The following is a 20356-nucleotide window of genomic DNA, read 5'->3' as shown; positions in this document are numbered from 1 at the left end:
CAGCCCAACTAACATCATCTTTAGCCACCATATCTGTTCACAGCAACAGGTTCTTTTATACCTTTTTATCACCAGAAATATGGAAACACAACAAAAGCTAAGACCATGCTTGGGATGCACCTACCCACGTCAGCATCTTGGAGATACTTCCTCGGAGGACAACTGTTGATCTTCGTGTCCGCAAGATGTCCAGACCTCCCAGGACAGGTCCACCTATGCTTGCCTAGTCAACCTGTTACTTGGGCTTTTTTCCTCCCCTGGGAACACTTTCCATGTTAACTAAGATTACTAAACTAAGAATATTCAGACTTTAAATTTTCACTTCTGTGATACATTTAAATAAGTAAACTTGAATAGGTTCTGACAGCAAGGGAGATTTCTTACCTAAAATTTTCAAGTTCAACTGCTTCTGTGGACTCCTGCCACTGACCACGAGCTCTGTGTCCCCCTGCCTTGATGGCAGTCTCAGACTTCGTCATGTTGTTTTGGGCACTATCAAAGTTAATGGCTGGAAGCTACAGAAATGGAAACAAAGAGTTCATGGCCTTCATGGTTCATTCAGCACATGATAAAACAAGTCACAGAATGGGGGAGGTGGGGGGAGGGCCAAAGGAATGAGGGTTTTCCCATTAGACCAATAACTGAGATGACAGCCTTGTAAATGGGAAAGGGGTTTCCAAGATTTAAACATCTTTAACTTAAACGTTTACTCCCTAGCATGGGCCCTTTCCATCACTAACGATGCCACGTGCCATAGCTCACTGTTATGTATGCTCAGTCTGTCTCACGTTGACACGAGTGTTTTTTGACATGTATGTTTTTGTTCAGTGATATTTCCTGGGCACTTAAACCAGTGCTAGGGATACAGATCTGGGGTGAGCCTGGCCAGTAGAGATTTCTGAAGTGTCTTGTGTGCTGCAGATATGCAGCTGGAGAGTGTCTGCATCCAGATAGCACACACTGCATGGAAGAGTGTTTCTCTGCCTGCATTCACCAGTGTATACACTGTTCACCAAGGGCTTAGCACACAGGCACAGGCAAGAACCCATCACTGTTGCTCAGTTTGAACAACGATACTTAGACACTGATTTAAATGTCGAGTTTACCACAATGAAATACATGTTTAGAAGCCTACCCGCTAGTTCTACATGTCAGCAAGATTCACACACCACTAGTCACTACGGTTGAGACCACCCTGAGATATGGTTTTGGTTCCATATGAAATTGAGTATAACATGAAAAAAAAATGCCCCATCTTTTCCAAAGTCTGAATGAAATATGTCCTACAATCAATTATTAAACATAAAGCAAGCAAAGCATAATAAGGAATCCATTTTTCAATAAATTATTTCATTGTGCACAATCACAACTGTAGAAACTAGAGTACAGAAATCGACCACAATTTCCTTATGTTAAGGTGATTTTCCTTACTTCCTATAAGGCTGTAGATAAGAAAATGCTTTATGACAGCGTTACTGCTTAGTAGCTACCCCAAGATGCTTCCTATCATCTAACTTCAGCTGAATTTTCAAAACGGTGACAGTAAACAATCTGTTCTATAAAAACGACCTTTGTATATCAGTTCCAGCACCCAATCTAGGCCCCCTTGTGAGCAAGTGGCCAAAAGAACTTGAACAAGCAAAGTTTAGTGATAAAACCACACTCCCTATCAGGTTCTGTGGGTTTGAATCCACCATCAGCTAACAGTGTGACCTTGGAGGATTTATTTAATCTCTGTGTATGCTGGTTTCCATGTCATTAAAATAGAAGGAATAATAGCAGTGTGTAACTCTGCGTTATGAGAGCTAAGCAAGTTACTGTTTACACAGTATTTGCTATGCGCAGGCACAGATCTAACAGTTTTATAAACACTCTTATAAACCTTGTAACCACTACCATAAATTTGCTAAGTAAATAAGTTTGTCGTTATGAATTAGGTGATTTCCAAATGTGGGCTTATAACCTAAAAAACATTAGATATGAAGTCATAGCAACAAGTTCATTTTTCTGATAGACAGGAACTGAACTGTCATCACACACACACACACACACACACACACACACACACACACACACCAGGAAGTAGGTTTTCTAGGCCTAAGGAATTTCAAAGCCCTATGTAATTGACAAAACTCCTAGAATCCTGCCTGCAAGAAAGAAGGTAACAAGCACAGAGCAAACGTGTCTAAGCCACTTGAAGGAAAAAGAGGATATAGCTCTCACCCCCAGACCCCAACCCCTGCCACAGACTGCCTGGCTGCCAGTGCTAAGAATCAACTCCGAGAGTCACAGGGGCAAGTTGTACTTGAAAAGCTCTATTTGCAAAGCCCAGGTACTTGATAATAAGAATTTGATACAATCAGCTCCTTCAGATGAAAAAGCAACATTAGTTCAGAAACCACGGCAATTTCCCTACGCCTGCCACCCGCTACCCCGTGCCCCAGATCCACTGTGTCAGATGAACCCTGAGCTCTTGGTTCCAGGCCAGGGCACAGGTTATAGACTGCTCAGGCCTTCCTAATGGAGTGGCCCGTGCTCACTGCACTCACCACAGTCAAGTGTCCTGCCTGGTCTACACATCTGCCACCTCCCTGAGTTCAGTCACCCTGAAGATAGTCATAGATACCGGTTCTTATGTTCTTAGTACATCACACAAAACCAACAGATAGCAGCTATTCCAGTACGAAGCTATTGAATGAACGGCTGCTTTGTCCCCAGGCAGCTCTTCAGTAAGTTCATCCATCCCCACACCTGCTGAAGACACATGGCATACCAGATATGGTGAGAAGTCACGGATATGTAGTGACCAAGGGGTTTGCAGTACAGAGCAGAAGGAGCTTGAAGCCATTACATGGGCTTGAAAAACATTCTTCAAAGTTAGTGCCCAGGGCTTGTCATGGCAGAAAGTAGAGACAGTGGTCGTAGTCCAAGGTCTGTCAGGCAGAGGGAGTCCCACAGAAGACCAGCTCTGATGTGACAGATCTGCACAGGCAGTCAGGACAGTGAGCCAAGTACCACAGCACAACTGACCAATAGGGAGCCTGGCTCCATGAAGAATCACAGAAGGACATTCTCTTCTCAGCAACTCTGCCCAAATCACAGGGGACATTTTTCCCCCTAGAATTTCTAGTAACTGGTTATCACAGTCCATTTGTAAACAAAATACAATTTTTTTTAAAAAGGCCACATCAGCGGAATTCTGGTAAGTGGGTCTGACTCACAAATATCCCTCCTCAAATGGACCACTGAAAATCTGAGAAGGGAACATGTCCCTACTTGCATATGTTGTTGGGGGCTTCTTGCTCTGACTCTCCCAGCCCTTATTTTTCACCTTAAGGTTGGCCCTGGTTTTAATTTATGATAAATTTCCACACACTGTATAACTTTAGGTGCTCCTTATCTTCTTCCTGAAAGAAGCAGGGCACAAGGAAATTTCTGAGCTGTCCTAGAATCCTCCGTCTCACATATATATCTCACATTGTTTCAGGAAAAGAGAACAAGCTCAGAGTAACTTGTTTCCAGGATGACAGATGCCGGGAACTTTCACACCAGAATGAGCCATAGAATTTGAGAGGTTTAGGAACTTTCCTCCAAGTGAGGCTAGTCACTGCATGCTCTCTTACAGGTCTCTGCTCTCTAAATAATTACAACATTTAAATATGCATTATTTGTGTACAAAAATTTAGCAAAAAGATATGAACTTGTCAGAAAAAAATGATTGAGAATTCCAAATTGGCTAAAAAAAAAAAAAAAAGAAAAAAAAGAAATCATTAACTTAACTTTGATCAGCTGTGCCAGGGAGAAGCAAGGGCATGGCAAAGGGAGGCACAGTAGACCTAGCCACCATAAACGTCAACACTGAAGGCTTCAAGCCACAAACCAAATCCAGAGGCCCTGTAGGCATTTCTTTCACCCGGCCAGCGACTATTCATGCACATGGTGACCCAGGTCCCAAGTCCCAGGTCAACTTAAGAGAAACAACCACAAACTTGTAGAAAAGATAAAATAGTGGATCAGAAGCAAAACCAACATTGCCGACAAGGGGATGGATCTTATCAGGAAATAAGACTAAAAGAGTCCCCAAGAGAGGAAATTGCTACCATGGAGAAGGAGTTCCATGTGAGGAAGGCAGCCGTGTGTGAAGGAGGGGCAGTTGATTTGGACCTAAGAAACAAGACAGAACTCACAGATAGAGGCCTAGGAGAAAGCAAGCCAATAGCAGCTTGGGATATTGTGGTCACACTGGGGGATGTACGGAGCTGGGGAAAATGGGCCTGTGACAAAACCATGGTCAGGGTTATTTCCTTCCTCCCCAAGAAGAGTGGATGTGATCTGGAACAGCTGCAAGTGACCAGAGGTAAATAACTTCTAGAACATGCAGATAAGAGGAATCTCAGGGACCTTGTAGCAGGAATGACACAGAGGGAAGAGCTCACAGAGAAAAGCTATTTCAAGGACATTTGACTCGGTCAAGTATTTTAAACTCTAAGTTAATTTTCCAGTTCATCGAACGGCATCACCGTGGCTAGGGTATACAGCACAGGCTGGGGGTGTCTAGTTAGAGAATTAGATTCCATGACCAGACTGGTATCTTGAGACAATCATTTCTCTGTGCCTCAGCTTTTCCATCTGTGAAAGCAGATGTTGCAAATATTGAGAAGGGTAAAAGTGCAGCCAAGGCACCTGTGGGTAGCAAGAATCCCTAAGCATGAACTGTCTGTTTGCTCTTCAGATGTCACCAAATCTTGAGGAAGTCACTGTCTAGAATAAACAGATAAGAATGCCATGTTTCTCGGGTAGCTTGGGATGATATAAGGTAAAGCATCATAGCTGCATTACCAACCTTCGGAGGCAGAAGACCGACCAGTCAGCAGCAGTGCGTGAGGGTCTGCTGCTGTCATTCTTAGGACTGCTAGGTTGTTTCCCACCCACCCCCCCCAGAAAACAACATCTACTCTCGTGACTTCCCAAGGTCTTCTAGAAGCAAGACTAAAACGTCAAGTTTAGATATAAACCAGGAGTGCCATTCCCTCCTTGACTAATAAAAGCCTAAAAATAGCCAAAACCCCATCCTTCCATTGTTGGGGTGAAATTTGAGAAGCATTAGGGGGTACTGTCTATGAAAGAGAAGGATGGAAGGGTAGAGAGAGGACAAAGATGTGGTAAACTGTGTTTGGAGAATAAATTTCCCTGAAGCTCCAAAAGGTAAACACTGGCATCTGATGACAGAACTGGCTGTTACAGACTGGAGGATCCAAGCTCTGCTGGCTAGGATGTATGGTGACAAGCAGAAAATGAAAAGGCTGCAGATGCCAAGTCTCAGCAGAGCCTGGCCCCGGGGAGAGACGCAGCCCGAGGAAGCGAGGAAAGCTACGGCAGAGCAAGGGGAGTGTGGACAGGATGGGAAATGGACCCTTTCAGAAACATGTGGTCTTTAGTCCCATGCTGCATCCTTTGAAAACACTACCTGCTGTTTGCTTGACTGAACGTTCAAAAGGCATCGAAGTCTTTTAAGGTCTGAATAGTCCCTAGGAGAAAGAACAACACAATGTTAACCACAGAAGGATCCAGGAGAGCAAGGTCACATTACTTTGATGACACCACCCCTTGGAAGCCTGCCTCTGAAGATAAGGTATGCATGTCAACCATTTCTTTCCAAACTCTAGAAAGGGCCCAGTGTTTGAGTAAACACTGCAACCCAGGAGTCAGCTTCCAGGGAGCATTAAACCCACTCAACAGTGCTGCCCCAGTGCATAACCACAAACACTTGGTTACCTGGTGGTTGTCCCCTGCTGCTTTTTATCAGCTGATTTCTCTGAGGTCTTCACCTTTTTGTCTTGATCAGGCATTGTAAAACATCAATGCCTCAGAATTAACATTGCATTCCTTGCAAAGTAAACGGAGATGGCTTTTAGTTGGGTTATATGATCCAAAGTAGTCTTAGTTAAAACAGACAAAATTCATCCATGATGTCTATTCAAACATGTAAAAATTAATAATTGCAAGTACTAAAATGAATATTATTGACTCTTTACCTTCAAAAGGTCTTTCTTGGATAGATTTAGGCCATGTCATCAGCCCATATTTTCTGGCACATGCTTGATTTAAGTATTCTGGCAAATTTTTCACAAATATTCTTCTGTACATCAGTATAAGGTATAAATCCTCTTTGGGATTTATAAAATATGCCGACTAACAAATATTTGAAGCTTAATTGACAGTAATTTTATACAACCTCACTTGTCTTTCTTTGTAAGTATTCTGAATTATACAGTATGGGTTCAAAGGAGCCCTCTCTCATTATGGGCCATGTCCCCAAGTATCGCAGAGAAAGCCACACTCACTCACAAGTAAGCGATCAGTGTCATGATGTTGCCACACTTCCAGAATTCTTTATGAAGTTTTCTTTTCCATTTTGTTTTTTGTTCATTTTTTAAAGACAAGGTCTCACTAAGTATCCCTGACTGTGCTGGAACTCCTTATGTAGAGCAGTTTGGCTTAAACTCTACTGCCTCCATCTTCCCAGTGCAGGGATGACAGATGTGTATGACCATGCTCAGCTTCCAGAATTACCAATTTTTTTCTTTTTAAAGATTTTTCTTTCCTTAAGGGATTTATTTTTTTATGTATGTGTATTTGTGTACCTTCCTGAATTTGTGTGCACTACATATATGTAAGTGCCTGGGGAGGTGGAGGCCAGAAGACTCCAAAAATCTGGAAACTAAAGTTACAAGTAGTGTGAGCCCCCTGATATGGATACTAAGAATTGAACCAGGGTCTTTGTGAGATCAGTAAGTGTTCTGAAGCACTGAGCCATCTTTCCAGCTCCCTTCCAGAATTCTTCAAGTGTGAAAGCTGGAGTCTGAACAATACACGTTAACAGCAGTCATAATTATGGCCGGCCAATCTTGTGCAGTCCATAAGCTTACCTGAGTATCTGGCAGGGAGGTGGCCTGCCTGGAAATACAGCTCAATAGTCATTTCAACACTCTGAATTCAGCATCATAATATTGCCATGGTTACTTTTCCTAGTGTTATTTTTAATTCTACTTTTCCCCACTTGAAAGATACAAGTTCACCAACACACAGTTGTTGACTTGTTTGCCTTTTTCTTTTAATTGATTTCTATTCTCAACTCTTCTCATTTTCATAACAGAAGCAGAAGGATGAAGATACTCATGGCTTTCTGCTGCTGTTACAAATATCTCACATAAACAACTTACATGATCAAAGATTATGGCTCATAGTTACAAAGATCCATGGTCCTTAGCCCTGCGGCTTCCAGGGCAATCATGACACAGAACACCACGGCAATGAAGCATGTGAGAAGCTCACAACTTGATGGACAGGAGTCAGAGAGAGGGGGAGAAAGGATGAAGAATCAGATCTAGCCTTCACAGTCACGCCCCTGAGCCAGTGACTCTTCTCTTCTAGGCCACACTCCCCAAGCTGGAGACTGACCAACATTCCATCTCTGCCCCCTAAGGCTCATAGCCATCTCTGAATGCAAAAGCCATTTAAACCACCTCCAGAGAACTAACAGTTCCAACAGTGTTGAAAAGTTCATAGCCAAAGTCTCCTCTGAAAGTCAAAGCCAACTCACACCTGTGAACCTCTATACATCATCAAGAAAGAGGCTCAGCTTTAAGATACAGTGGTACAAAATAGACATCCGCTTTCCAAAATGGAGGAATAAGAGACTATCAAAGAAAGGTTGAAAGCCAGCAGAGCAAACATTGACTTTTATAGCTCCATGTCCAGTACCCAGGGTATATGAGCTCCTACCAGCCTACAGGCCTTACCATTTGCATCCCACATACACTCTTTTGAAGCTGACTCCATTCACTGCTTATGTTTGTCAAAGGACATTTCATATTCCTGGTATCTCCAGCACCCTTGGGTCTCCAGTGCAACTTGGGCTTCCCTGCCTCAGGGGCTGCTTCCTTTAAAGATCTTTGCAGCCTAGATGACCTTTAACTTTTGCATTGTGCATGTCTGAAAAAAGAAGCACCTCATAAATGACACCAAGGTCTGCCACTAGCTTTACCAAACAACTAGGCCCCACTGGACTACTGTCACATTGGCCCCTGAGTACCTTGGCAACTGAGTATGGTAAAATGAATCCTGTGGCACCCGGATATGCCCACAAGTGTTCTCTTCTCTTTGGTTTTCATATGCTAGCCTGGATGTGTGGGGTCTTGCCAACCCTTGGGGTGTCCTTGCAACATCATTCTTTGGCCCCAGTGCAAAGTAATTGACATTATTTTCATGCTGTATTCTCTTCAGCGATCATGACTTCCTGAACTCCAAATTTCCCCAGGCTTTTCTGTAATTACTAGTTTGTTTGTTTTTTAATCTTTCTAATCTGCATATTTGCTCCCAATTATCACTATAGATTTGGCTAACCGTATCTGTCAATACTTGTACCACACATAAATGTTGGGGTAACTTTGCTTCCTACACCAGATTTATTAGTCCATAATATTTTTTTTATTTTAGCTTTAATTTTGTATGTGTATGTGTGGAGAAAAGTGTATGCATGTGTGTGAGGGTGCCAGAGGAGGCCGGAGGCGTTAGATCTCCTTGGAGCTGGAGTTAGAGGTGGTTATGAGTTACTATACATGGGTGCTGGAAATCAAACTCGGGCCCTCTAGAAGAGCATTAAGTTCTCTTTACAGCTGAGCTATCTCTCAAGCCCAGTTCATCATTGTTCCACAAGGTCTAAGGATACAAACAATAGTAGACAATAGTATCTCGTCCAGGTCCCAGTAGAACCCATGTTCCTCTTGGAGCCTCATGACTATGACCTTTACTATCTGTATTCCTGGCAGCATTTTGAGATCCCTCCAAAATAATCATTATGATTAGTTTATATTTTATGTTTTCTCTAGTCCAACTTACACACTTTTCCAAACTCCTCCCACAAACTAATTCCTATGAGCCAAAGTCACATGATGAGGTTTAGCCCCAACACCGACCCTCCATCTCTGGTATCACTTTTCTGTGCTCATCAGACTTCCCATGGCTGTGACCAGACACCTGACACAAACAGCTAAAAGAAGGAAAGTGTGGGAGTCTGAATGTGATTGGCTTCCATAAGCTCACAGGGAGTGGCACTGTTAGGAGGCATGACTCTGTTGCAGTAGGTGCTGTCTTGTTAGAGGAAAGTATGTCACTGTGGAGGAGGGCTTTGAAGTCTCTTATATGCTCAAGTCATACCAGGCTTGTATAATATTGGAGGAACCAGCCTCAATATTATACATCCCAGGGGCTCAGGAGAGAGAACTACTGACGGCGAGGACTATTTTCTGTAAATTGAATCTCAGCACACCGAGCTCTTAGTCCATTCACTTTTTCTTTATTCTTCTCCCCACTTTCCTTCGCTTTACAGTTATATATCCCCCAGAAATCACAATCCTCCCCTCCACCCAGGAAACCCAGCCTGAACTTCCTCAGGCAGTGATTGTCCATTATCAGGATCAAATGGAGGGTTGATAAGAATTACAAAGAGGGGCTCTAGTTGTTAATTACCATTTGTGACCCAAAGGGGAAGTGACTAATGAACTAACTAAAGGCTAAATATGGGTAATATCTAAGAAGAGGGATCTTACGTGCACAACTATAATCTTAAATGTGTTTGGTAAAAGATGTTAAAAATCTATGAGTTGCTAAGTCAATGGGAGAAAATAAAACTGTCTTCTTATTTCCTGTGGCTCCTATCTGTTCAGGCTGTCTGCCGTTTTTCTGCAGGGTGGGGAAAAGTGTGCTCAGTCTCTAGGCAATCTGTGTACAGCTAGATGCCTCTGGTGATAGCTAAAGGGAGATCTGGAACTGGAGGTAAGGTTTGGGAAAGGAGGAAGTTAAGCTTAATTAGCACATCCACCAGGCCTTTTCAAACAGGTGGCCTGGATGCTTAAGTCTGTTCTTAGAGAGTACAGAGGTATCTCTGATAAGGTACTTTCCTCCATCCGGTGATGGACCTGGCCGGATGCTACCAATAATGATAATTACAGGGAGGCTTGAACTGGGAGTTCTGGCTGAGCATAGCTGTTAGCACAGAAGGTTATCTAAATATTCCTAGAAGTGGTTAGGTAAGTAGTTAGAGGTCTATAAAGTTAGTAAGGCTGTAAGAAAGGAGGGGTCTGAGCTAAATTGTGTAAAGCTATTACTTAATGTCTACCTGACTTGGGCGGTGTCCCCTTGTGGAATTTACCTTAAGTCAGGAGACTCGCCTGTGGGTTGTTATCACTGTTAATCCTCGGAAATTGGGTGACCACCTGGGTGATGTCTCCTTTAGTCCTTGAAAGTGGCTAGGGGAGATATCTGATTCCAGAGAAAGCCTTTCCTGAGGCTGTTCTCAAAATGCCTGGAATGTGTATGTCCAGAGAGTGATCAGTCCACACTGTTAGCTCTTCTTAGGGAAAAGTCAATTGGGAAAACTATGAAGGCACACATGATTTTCATAACAGAATACAGGTGATATATAACAAGCCAAGTAACACCAAAAACTCCTTGGGATTTGGCTTCCTCTGGAGGAATTCCCTGATCCCTCCAGGTAGTGACTTTGCCATAACCAGCTGAGTTCTTATGATATATTCCTGCAGCCGGAAGCATACCAGTGACTCAGTTTACTTCCTGTTGCCTACTGATCAAGATGCAGAACTCTCAGCTCCTTCTCCAGCACTATGTCTGCCTGCATGCCACCATGTCCCACCATGATGATAATGGACTGAACCTCTGAAACTAAAAGCCACCCCATTAAATGTTTTCCTTTATAAGAGTTGCCATGGTCATGGTGTCTCTTCACAGCAATAGAAACCCCAACTAAGAAAGATTTATTTTTGCCCATGGTTTCAGAGGTTTCCACTCATTTTTCTATTCTTCCTGTGCCTCTGGTGATGCAGGACATCACAGGGGTAGGCTGCTCACCTCACAGGAAGTAGAAGCAAGTAAGAAATGAAGACCACAGGAAGTAGAGGCAAGTAAGAAATGAAGATGTGGGCCTTCAGATCCATTCCTTTTGTGACCTGCTTTCTCCAGCTATACCCGACTTCCTAGAGTTTCAAACACTTCCCACAACAATCCTACCAATTGGGGACCAAGTGTTTGCATGAATTGAAGAGTTCATATCAAAACTATAATGTATCAATAACATAGGACATATAAAATTGAATGTAATGTTGGTTTAATTAAATTGGATATTTCAAAAATTTGATTTCTTTTCTGTGCCACAATTAGACTTCAGTGCGTTGTTCAGGCATGAACAAAAACCATGTGCTATTGTCTTAGAATTGCATACTTCAATGTCTAGGAAAATCTAGATGTGTTTAGAAGCAAAAGACTGCCAATTGATGTGTGTTTCAGTACAACAAGATCTAGAGAACCTAAATGGTTTGAAATGTACAAATACAGTATATTGACTTCAAGAAAGATAGTCACCATATTTGTGACAAACAGTTGAGCTGGGGTCAAGATTTAGAGGCCAAGGCTATCGTCACTGGTGCACAGCAAGAAAGAAGACACAATGAATACTTTAGAATTGAGATAGGTAGAACGCCATGGACTAATGAATTTAACAAACATTTACTAAAAACTTACTATGTCTAAGCTCAGTGTGAAGTTGATGAAGGTGAGCCTCTCACACGTATGCAATTCTACCATAAGCAATGAAAACCCACTTAGCTTTAAAACATGTTTGTGAGTTGCTAAAGTAAAGATACACTTAACATCTATACTGCTGTGCTGGTTAGTTTTTGTCCGCACGACACCACCTAGAGTCATTTGGAAGAGGCAACCTCAACTGAGAAAACATCTCCATCAGATTGGCTGAGTCTGTGGGGCACTTTCTCAAGTGATAGATGTGGGCAGGTCCAACTCACTGTGGGAGGTGCCAGCTCTGGGTAGATGGTCCTGGATAAGAAAGCAGGTCAAAGGAATCAAGCCACTAAGCAGCACTCCTCCAAAGTCTCTGCTTCGGTTCCTGCTTTGAGTTCCTGCCCTGACTTCACTCAGAGATGGACTATAATAGGGATTTGTAAGATGAAATAAACCATTTTCTCCCCAAGTTGCTTTTGGTCATGGTGTTTATCACACCAATAGAAAGCAAACTAATACAATTATCATAAAAGAAAGGAAGGAGAAAAGGAATTAGAAATCATGAAGAATAAACTGTAAATTAATGTAGAAAAACATAAGAAGATCCAGCTACTCTTGTATTGAATATTTAAATGTGCCCCAAGTCAAAAGTCTAATTTTGCTTTTTCTTCATAGACATCTCAGAGTTCCCTCTGCCTCCCACGTCCTGGGGAGACCTGTACCCACCATGCTGCAGTCCTCTGCTTTCCTGCTGCTACAGCCTGATTTACTGAGAGGACCCAGTTTTGTGGGGCTTGCTCTGTTTGTTTGTTTTGTTTTTAATAAGAACTTTAGTTCACATGTCTTCCTGTTGGCCAAGTGTCATAATTTGTCCCTGTAGAGGCTAAAAGTGCTAGGAAGACTCTTTCCTAGAATCTAACATAGATGAAGCTGAGAGTAGTCTTTTGAGGAGAGAAATAGTAAAGCCACTGAGGAAAACATACTGAATCATTTAAAATCAAGTAACCATTATGATCTGGGTCTGATTTTTTTCTTTTCTCCTCACCATCTGCATCTGACATAACATTTACTATGTCATATAATGGGATTATTATACCTAAAATTAAAATAATCAGGAGCATAGTATGGCTTAAAGAAGTAAAGGTATCAGATGAGAGAAGCATCTCAATGAACTAATACATCCTCTGAAGGTGTTATCAGACTGATTATATTCCTCTCCCATATCTGCAGTCCCATGCAGCTGAACCAGCCTTGGACCCCCCTTGTCCTGCCTCCACCTCAGTGCAAAGATTACAGGCATACAGCTACTGAGTCCAGCTCTTAATGTCTTTGGATGAATTGTGGTCACTCTTCCTTACCAGATGGCAAGGTCCAGTTCCAGCTCTACTCAACTGGACAAATTAAAAGAAGTTAGAGAACTTTCACCTCTATAGCAAGTAATAAAAAACAGCAAAAGCCCCACATCTTTCCATGGAGTCCATACTAGTTTGTGAACTTACTATGTAGCTGTGGATTCCAATCTTCCTGCCTCTAACCCCTAAACACTGGAATTACAGGTGTGTGACACCATGTGCAGCTTTTTTTTTTTTTTTAAATGTTGCTGTTGTTGAGACAGGGTCTCACTCTGTAACCTAGGTTGACCTGGAACTCTCTATGTGAAGTCCAGCCTGGCCTTGAGTGCACAATGATCCTCCAGTGTCAGCCTCCCTAATCCTGGAATCATATTAGGAGTGAGCCACCACAGCCTCCTGAAAATTATACTTTAAAAAATAAATTTTGCCAAATGTAAGAAGTTAAAACCACAGGGATGACAAAAACCAGGGGGAACATGTCCAAAAGAGATCATGCACTGAACAAAATCAAAGGTCACTGTGAGGCGGAAAGTTCTGGAAATTCTGCACCTTTTGGGGATCTGAAGAAGGTCTGGAGGATAAGGAGAGCAGTAGGCACATCTTGAGGTTGATCAGAGCAGAAGACAGGCCCTGGAGGTGGTCTGAAAAGTGGTGGGAAGATGAGCTGAGGTGGAGCCCAAGGGAAATGAAGAGCGGCCTTTAAGTCTATGGAGCCTGCAGTGCTGGTGCTCCTAGTGCCCAAAGGGGGTGGGAGCCGGAGTGTCCTCTGAAGTTAACATGTATCTGTATGTCAGTTACTCGATTTGTTATTCTACTCCATTACTTCATGGCTAACTAACATGGCTAATGAGGAATTTACCTGACTTGATCCAAACAAATCATAGAACACAAATGAACTGCACTAAAAGCCAGAAGGGAGAGAGCTAAGTGTTAGTCTCAAGTAGAGCAGAGGGCCCTTTGGCACAGAGCACAGAAAAAGTGGCCCCCCTTCTTCAACCCCGTATCTGGCATTTGGTCATTATGCCTTGATGATTTTTCTTCTAAATATGGTTCTTGTTTACCAGCTTCTTTCTAGTCTGCCCACCAAGACCTAGTGCAAGCTTACATCATTGCTCCTCACTACAGTGACTTCTCCCTCCCAAAAAATGAAATGGAACATTAGCTGACGTTGCTTTCTCTTCTGTTGGTGAGGTGCTGCTTGCAACCCAAGGCCCTGCCTCACCAGTCAGCTGCCTCTCACACTGGGCCTTGAACCTGCTTCTCCAGAGACATGCTCTAGGAGACCCCTGGGTATTAATGAAAATTCCCAAGTAGAATATGATTTGTAAGCTCCAAGGTGATTACAGTGCTGGCTTGGTGAAATCTCTTTATAGATAAAGAAAACATGACATTTATGTTAAAAATGGACACCAAGTGTCCTTACAGCACAATATGATTTCATAAAGAAAAGATGCCGGCTGAGTGTAGCATGCATGTGGCAAATCTGTGCAGGCCAGTCTCCACCTTTGGAAGTCACACGTTTGAGGAGGTGACTCCCTCAGGTTGGACCACCAGGACAGTCATGACACAAATGATGATAGACAAGATCCAGATTCTATTAGATGCATTTTTTTCTAGTAACTTTTTTCAAATTAATTAACTACAAACACTGGCAAAATATGATAAACACAGAGTTCATTTCCTGGTGGCCCAGACTTGGTTTTCTCTGCCTCTAATTTTAGTTTAATTTTCATAGGAGGGATTTCCTTTCTAAATCATTTTGTCACTCTGGCTCTGAGGTCCATTACAAATATTCCCAATAGAAGATTTACTAAGCTCTTGATCTCAACGACTGTCATTGTTACTGCTAACCAATTTGAGTTGACACAAGAGAAGTCTGACATAATGATTCAAATAACTCAGGTATGGTGGCTCGGGGCTGTAATCCTGGCATTTGGGAGGCTGCAAAAGAGTGATCACTGTGAATCTGAGTCCAGCCTGGACTATATAGTAAGTCTAGGGGTAGCCTAGTCTATATAACAAGATTCTGTTTCAAATAAACAAAAGAAGTAATTTTTTAAAATAAGTAATTGTTTTACAAGTGAGAAATAGTACATTTCATTCAGAGCTAACACTCATGCTTTTCATCTGCTTTAAAAAAAATTTTGATTTAAATTAGGTCTGACTGAGTATGTTTAAGGTTCACTTTCCACCATAGCAAGCCTCTATACTTCCTGACGAGTCTTAACTGAACACTCTCACACTAATGTCCCATCTCCCTTATCCTGCTCCTCTGTTTTCCCCATCCATTTGCCTCTGTCCTCTACATTAGTTAACACTTGGTATTTATAGGAAACCAGCAGTCTAAGACATTTGTTTTAACCACCCCATTTTACAGGTAAGGAAGTGAGATACCAAAAGATGAAGGAGGGGCCAAAGCATGCCCTCCTGGCAGTGGTGGGGCTGGGATGTGGCCTCCACAGCCTTGGCTGAAGTGTCCACAGCTGCAGGGGCTGCTCTGCCACTCCCAGGGTCTCTGGATGTCTTCTCATTGCCCTCCCTTCCCTTCCTGTTTGACAGTCTCCCAAAGTTGCCCAGGCCAGGCTCACATTCTCTAGGATCCTCTTCCCTTGGCCTCCCAAAAGTTGGAATCACAGGCACGCACACGCGTCCCTACACCAGGCTCTTCTCTCCCTCCCCTGTACCCCACCCACCTCATTTTTCACCTCAATTGTGTTATAAAACATCTACTCAACATCTGGAAGGCAGAAGCGGGAGAATCAGGAGTACAAAGCAAGCTTTGTCTACAGGAGACCTGTGTCAAAAGAAGAAAGACAAAAAAAAAAAAAAAAAAAGGAAAGAAACAGGACCTTGATAAAGCACACTATGTCTGAGAAGGTTCCAGAGAAGACCTACCCTCAATGTTCAAAGTACCATGCCATAGGCTGGAAGCCATCACCGATTGAAAGGGGAGAAAGGATAAAGCCAGCTGAGCACAGCAAAGCCCCCACCTCATGCCTGCACTGTGTGAAGTTACCTCCTGCCCCTGCTGCTCATGCCCCTGCTACCAGGCTTCTCGGACAGGATGGACTGTTCCCCGAGTCCTGAGCCCCTGTCAGACATGTGGTCAGAGGAACCAAAAAAGTTACCGATATGCACAACCTTGGCTCAAACTTCTGATCCTTACCTCATCTTCCTGCTTGCTGGCACTCTAAGTGGGTGCTATCAGGCCAGCAGACTGTGCAGGCTTTTTCACAGTCTAAAACGCAGGTGCTCAGGAAATACTGCCTGTTCGAATGGGCTTCTTCTAGATGCTCTGTACCTCTCCAAGAGGTTCTAACCTGAGCTGCAAGGCCTGGCTGGTTTTGACAGACAGTCACATTCTGGACTCCCCACTCACCGCCTACATCCTTTACTAACTTTATTTGACCTCCCTTCAGTTGGCCTGACCCTGGACTCCTCAGATGACTGGTAAATAGTCACTAAATTAATGAGTCTCTTCCTCATCAGCCCTGAAGCCATACACCAAGCAGTCTAATGACGAGATGGTATTCTAGAAACTACTCTTGACTAAATCAAAAACTTTATCTTTTGTGAACTGGCCATGGATATTTCCTAACTGCTACTTTCACTGTTTTTAAACACATGAAAACTGCATGTGTGTGGAACTAAATCTGGTGTACATTCCATGTTTAAATGATTTAAAGTCATTATCACTATTTGCATAGGTAAAAAGCTTAAGGGGCAGTGATTTGTTAGGGGCAGAGAGTTAAAATGCTAAACGGTATGGGACTCAGCTCTCGCAAACCACACTGCATTGGCTCCCTTTAACAATCTTAAATCACACCATATGATTCTCATTATGATTATTATGGCGTAAAATAGGGCATAAATTAAGAACTTCCAGACTTTTACAACTAAAGCAAAATCCCTAAATTAACATTCACTTAAGAAGATGATATCTCTGACTTCTCCAGAAGTCATGAGAGTATTCTGAAAAGCTGGTAACTTAAGAGAATCATTCTTTATCAAGTACATATTGAGTGCACTTGCTAGGTGTCTGAGCTAGATGCTGAACCATGAATGAGTCAGTCTTCTCATACTTGTAGATAGCAAAGAAATCAGGCAACACAGAGACAAGGATGGGGAAGTGAGTGGACTGCCCTACAAAGGCAGTCCATTCTCAGCAGTGTGAGGACAGTTGAGACAGCCCCAGATGTGGCATGGACCACATTCTGTGCATGGCTAAGATGGAGTTCGTGTTGGCTAACCAAAGACTGGAAAACAGGGAAGTGGGGAAGATGGGCTTCCAGTAGGAAAGGAAAATACATCTTGGCACGTAAACAATAAAAAATAAAAGATAAGTCAGTCTAACAATGGTAAGCAGGTGGACTGGATGGATAGTCACAGACAACAGTCAGTAATGCTGGAGATATAGATATAGATATAGATATAGATATAGATATAGATATAGATATAGATATAGATATAGATATAGATTCAGTTTAACCAAGGGACTGGTGGAATCTGAGATAGCTTTGTAGAAATGGTTTTGTAGAAATGAAGTGGTGTCAAGGATGTGGTTTTGGGAATATAGATAGTGGTAGTACCCATGGAGTCCAAGGGTAGTAGGGTCTGGTGGGGTAAGGTTGCATTGAGAGTCGCTAAACAACTGTAGTTGGGTGCTGGGTGCTGGGTGCTGGGCTCTGGCTAAGGAGAGCTTTTTATGTGATGAAGACTTTCTTCACATCTGTAACAGAAGTTACCTAAAGGCAGGCACTGAGGTGGAGGTAAGCAGAGCCCACTCTGTAAAAGGAAGGCAGGAGTGTGCTGTTCACAAAGGAGATCATAAGCCTCCAGAGGCACGAGAGCTGACGGATCCCAGCTGTTTACCCATACCAGGTCCTTTGCTCCTGGAAGCACCACGCAACGTGGAACTCACCTCTCAACACACACTCTTCAGCACAAGCTTATCTACTTTGAGGCAGGCTCTGGCTGACTGACCCCAAGGCTGACATCGCCCCTTCACGGAAGGTCCCTGTGGGTGGCCTCGGGGAAGGGAGGTTGCCCAGGCGGCCTTGGGCATAAGGACACCCAACTTCCCTCACCACTCACCGCGCAGGAAGGCGGCCCTCCTTCAGGCCAACTCAAGTCATCTTCCTCATCCTGCTTGCTGCAGAACCCGAGCGAACTCAAACCAGCTCCCTCACTGACACCTGTTGGTTTTTCAGTCAATTCCTTTTCTGGCCCCAACGCTTCCACTTCTTCCTCCACAGCCTCGGGCGCTCAGCCAATCAGGAATGACAACGCTGCAAGGTAGAGCAGCGCCATAGCGACGGGTGACGCCTACCCGGCTACCTTAGCAACCAGAAAACGCGCTGTGAAGCTCAGGGTGCGTGGACCTAAACTTGTGTGCTCTATCCTAGTCAGAAGAGGCTTGGAATTCAAAATAGTTTATCTCAGGTGGTCCAAGAATTATCATGGACTGCAAATCAGTTCTCAAAGATTAAAGGGGAAAATGAAGCACATCACATGCTCAGTTTCTGGGTTTGGGGGTTGAGGACTTGGAATCTCATTTGTGGGCCAGGCAGGACAAGAACTAAGACCACCTGCTTAGTATCTTAGATGCACAAAATCACTTCAAGCTGCTACCGCACAATACATGTCTCAAGCAGAAAATCCTGAGACAACACGTTCCCCAGTCACAAGAGCTTTCTATCAGACTCTTGTCACCAGATCATTCAGTAGCTTAGCAAAGTGACACAACTTTTTAGAAGTCTGTAGAGATTTTCTTAAAATAAAAAATTCGAGTTGCATTAAAATCGCCTTTAAAAAGGCAAAACATAGAGCCTTTGAAAGTACCAAAGGTCATTTTTGGTGAGCACAAGTCCTAAGGGTGTCATTTCACATGCTTCATTATCCAGAGCTGTGAACAAGAAATGACACAGTGACTGCGGATGTGGCCCTGACAGGGCCCTCGGTGTAGTGCCCTACCCACAAGCACTGGAATACTGGGGTGTGGGTAACTCAGCACTCAGTAAGTGGAAGCAAGAGGATCAGGAATTTGCAGGCAGCCTGGGCTGAGACACCGCGGCAAAAAACTACATCAAAACAAAAATCAACATACAAAAATTTAAAAGTACAGTTCTACACTGGAAATAAAAGCACAGGAGAGGAAATGCAAACTGAGGCAAACACAGCACTAACTTCAGGGCATGAAACCCGCAGGGCTGATTTTCCCAAATAAAAGCCAAAAAGGTCACGGGGCTGTAAAGCTAGAGTAGAACAGAAAATTATTTTTGTAAACTCTTAATTACCAAACAGGGAGCTAAAGCAACTAGCTGAAGATTGACTTGTCTTTCTACTTCTCCATAAAATAAGTGTGAAATTAATACTTTGACCTTCCATGACGAGTTATCAATGTTTGCTCCATAAAAAAGAGCATGACATCCTGGCTCCGGAAGACAGGTGATTATCTCCAACTGTCTAAGAGTGCAGCCCAAACTGTGTAATAGGACCCATGACCCCACTAAGGCCAAAGACAGGTGATCATCCCCAGTGTAAGGACCCAGGCTGTGTGATTGGAATCCATGACTCTATAAGGGACAAGTCTGAGCCATTCTGTGTATCCTGTCAATTCAACTCAATCCTAGGACACTTACCATTTTTTGTTTTTGTCCATTACTATCTTGAAATGAATGTCTAAACTACATAAAGTATAATGTATTGAGTCCTAATTATAGCCTAAAATAAGCAGACTGGAGAGATGGCTCAGTGGTTAAGAACATTTATTCCTCTTGCAGGGGATAAGAGTTCATTTCCCAGCATTGACATCAGACAGTTTACAACTGCCTAGAATTCCAGCTCTGGGGAATCTGACACCCTCTTCTGGTCTCAGTGGGAACTTGCGCGCACGTGTACACACATGTACACACACGTACACACACACACACACACACACACACACACAAATAAAACATAAAACTAAAAGAAAAGAAATAAAGGCAAATTAAACCTACACCAAGATATTTAGGATCAATTCAAGACAAAATTGCGTCATAAATTTCTGAAAATATCAGGTGTTTCCAACCTGTGGCCCACAGGCCACAAGTGCTACAGGATTGATATCAATGCAGCCCAATTTAAAACAGCAAACTTAACATTATGGAAAGAAAATTTTGTGTGTTTTTGGTAGGGTGAGGTAACTTGATACTTGAGTGTATAGTTCTCAAACATGTACTTAGTAGATAATATAGTGTCCCAATGTCAAATGCGTGGTTGAACACATTTTCAAGACCCATGGCCTATTAAAACAGAAGGTATGTGTCACACACACATACACACACACACACACACACACACACACACACACAGAGAGAGAGAGAGAGAGAGAGAGAGAGCGCAGAGACAGACATACAGATACACACAGA

At 43.0% G+C, this 20356-nt stretch overlaps 1 protein-coding gene across 1 annotated transcript in view; it reads right to left on the bottom strand.

The window, feature by feature from the left end:
- Nek10 (NIMA related kinase 10) overlaps positions 1-18369 on the bottom strand; it is a 194168-nt gene extending 175799 nt beyond the window's left edge. Inside the window, exons 1-4 of the mRNA XM_028856310.2 lie at positions 18042-18369; positions 5776-5886; positions 5468-5528; positions 385-515 (exon numbers count right to left, since the gene is read on the bottom strand). Coding sequence (XP_028712143.1) covers positions 385-515; positions 5468-5528; positions 5776-5849 — 266 coding nt within the window. The 5' untranslated portion in view covers positions 5850-5886; positions 18042-18369. The remainder of the gene's footprint in view (positions 1-384; positions 516-5467; positions 5529-5775; positions 5887-18041) is intronic.
- Between the last annotated feature and the right edge of the window lie 1987 nt (positions 18370-20356).

The sequence above is a fragment of the Peromyscus leucopus genome, chromosome 9 (genome assembly GCF_004664715.2).
Source record: "Peromyscus leucopus breed LL Stock chromosome 9, UCI_PerLeu_2.1, whole genome shotgun sequence".
Classification (NCBI taxonomy): Eukaryota; Metazoa; Chordata; class Mammalia; order Rodentia; family Cricetidae; genus Peromyscus; species Peromyscus leucopus.
This window is presented reverse-complemented; position numbering and strand designations above follow the sequence as displayed.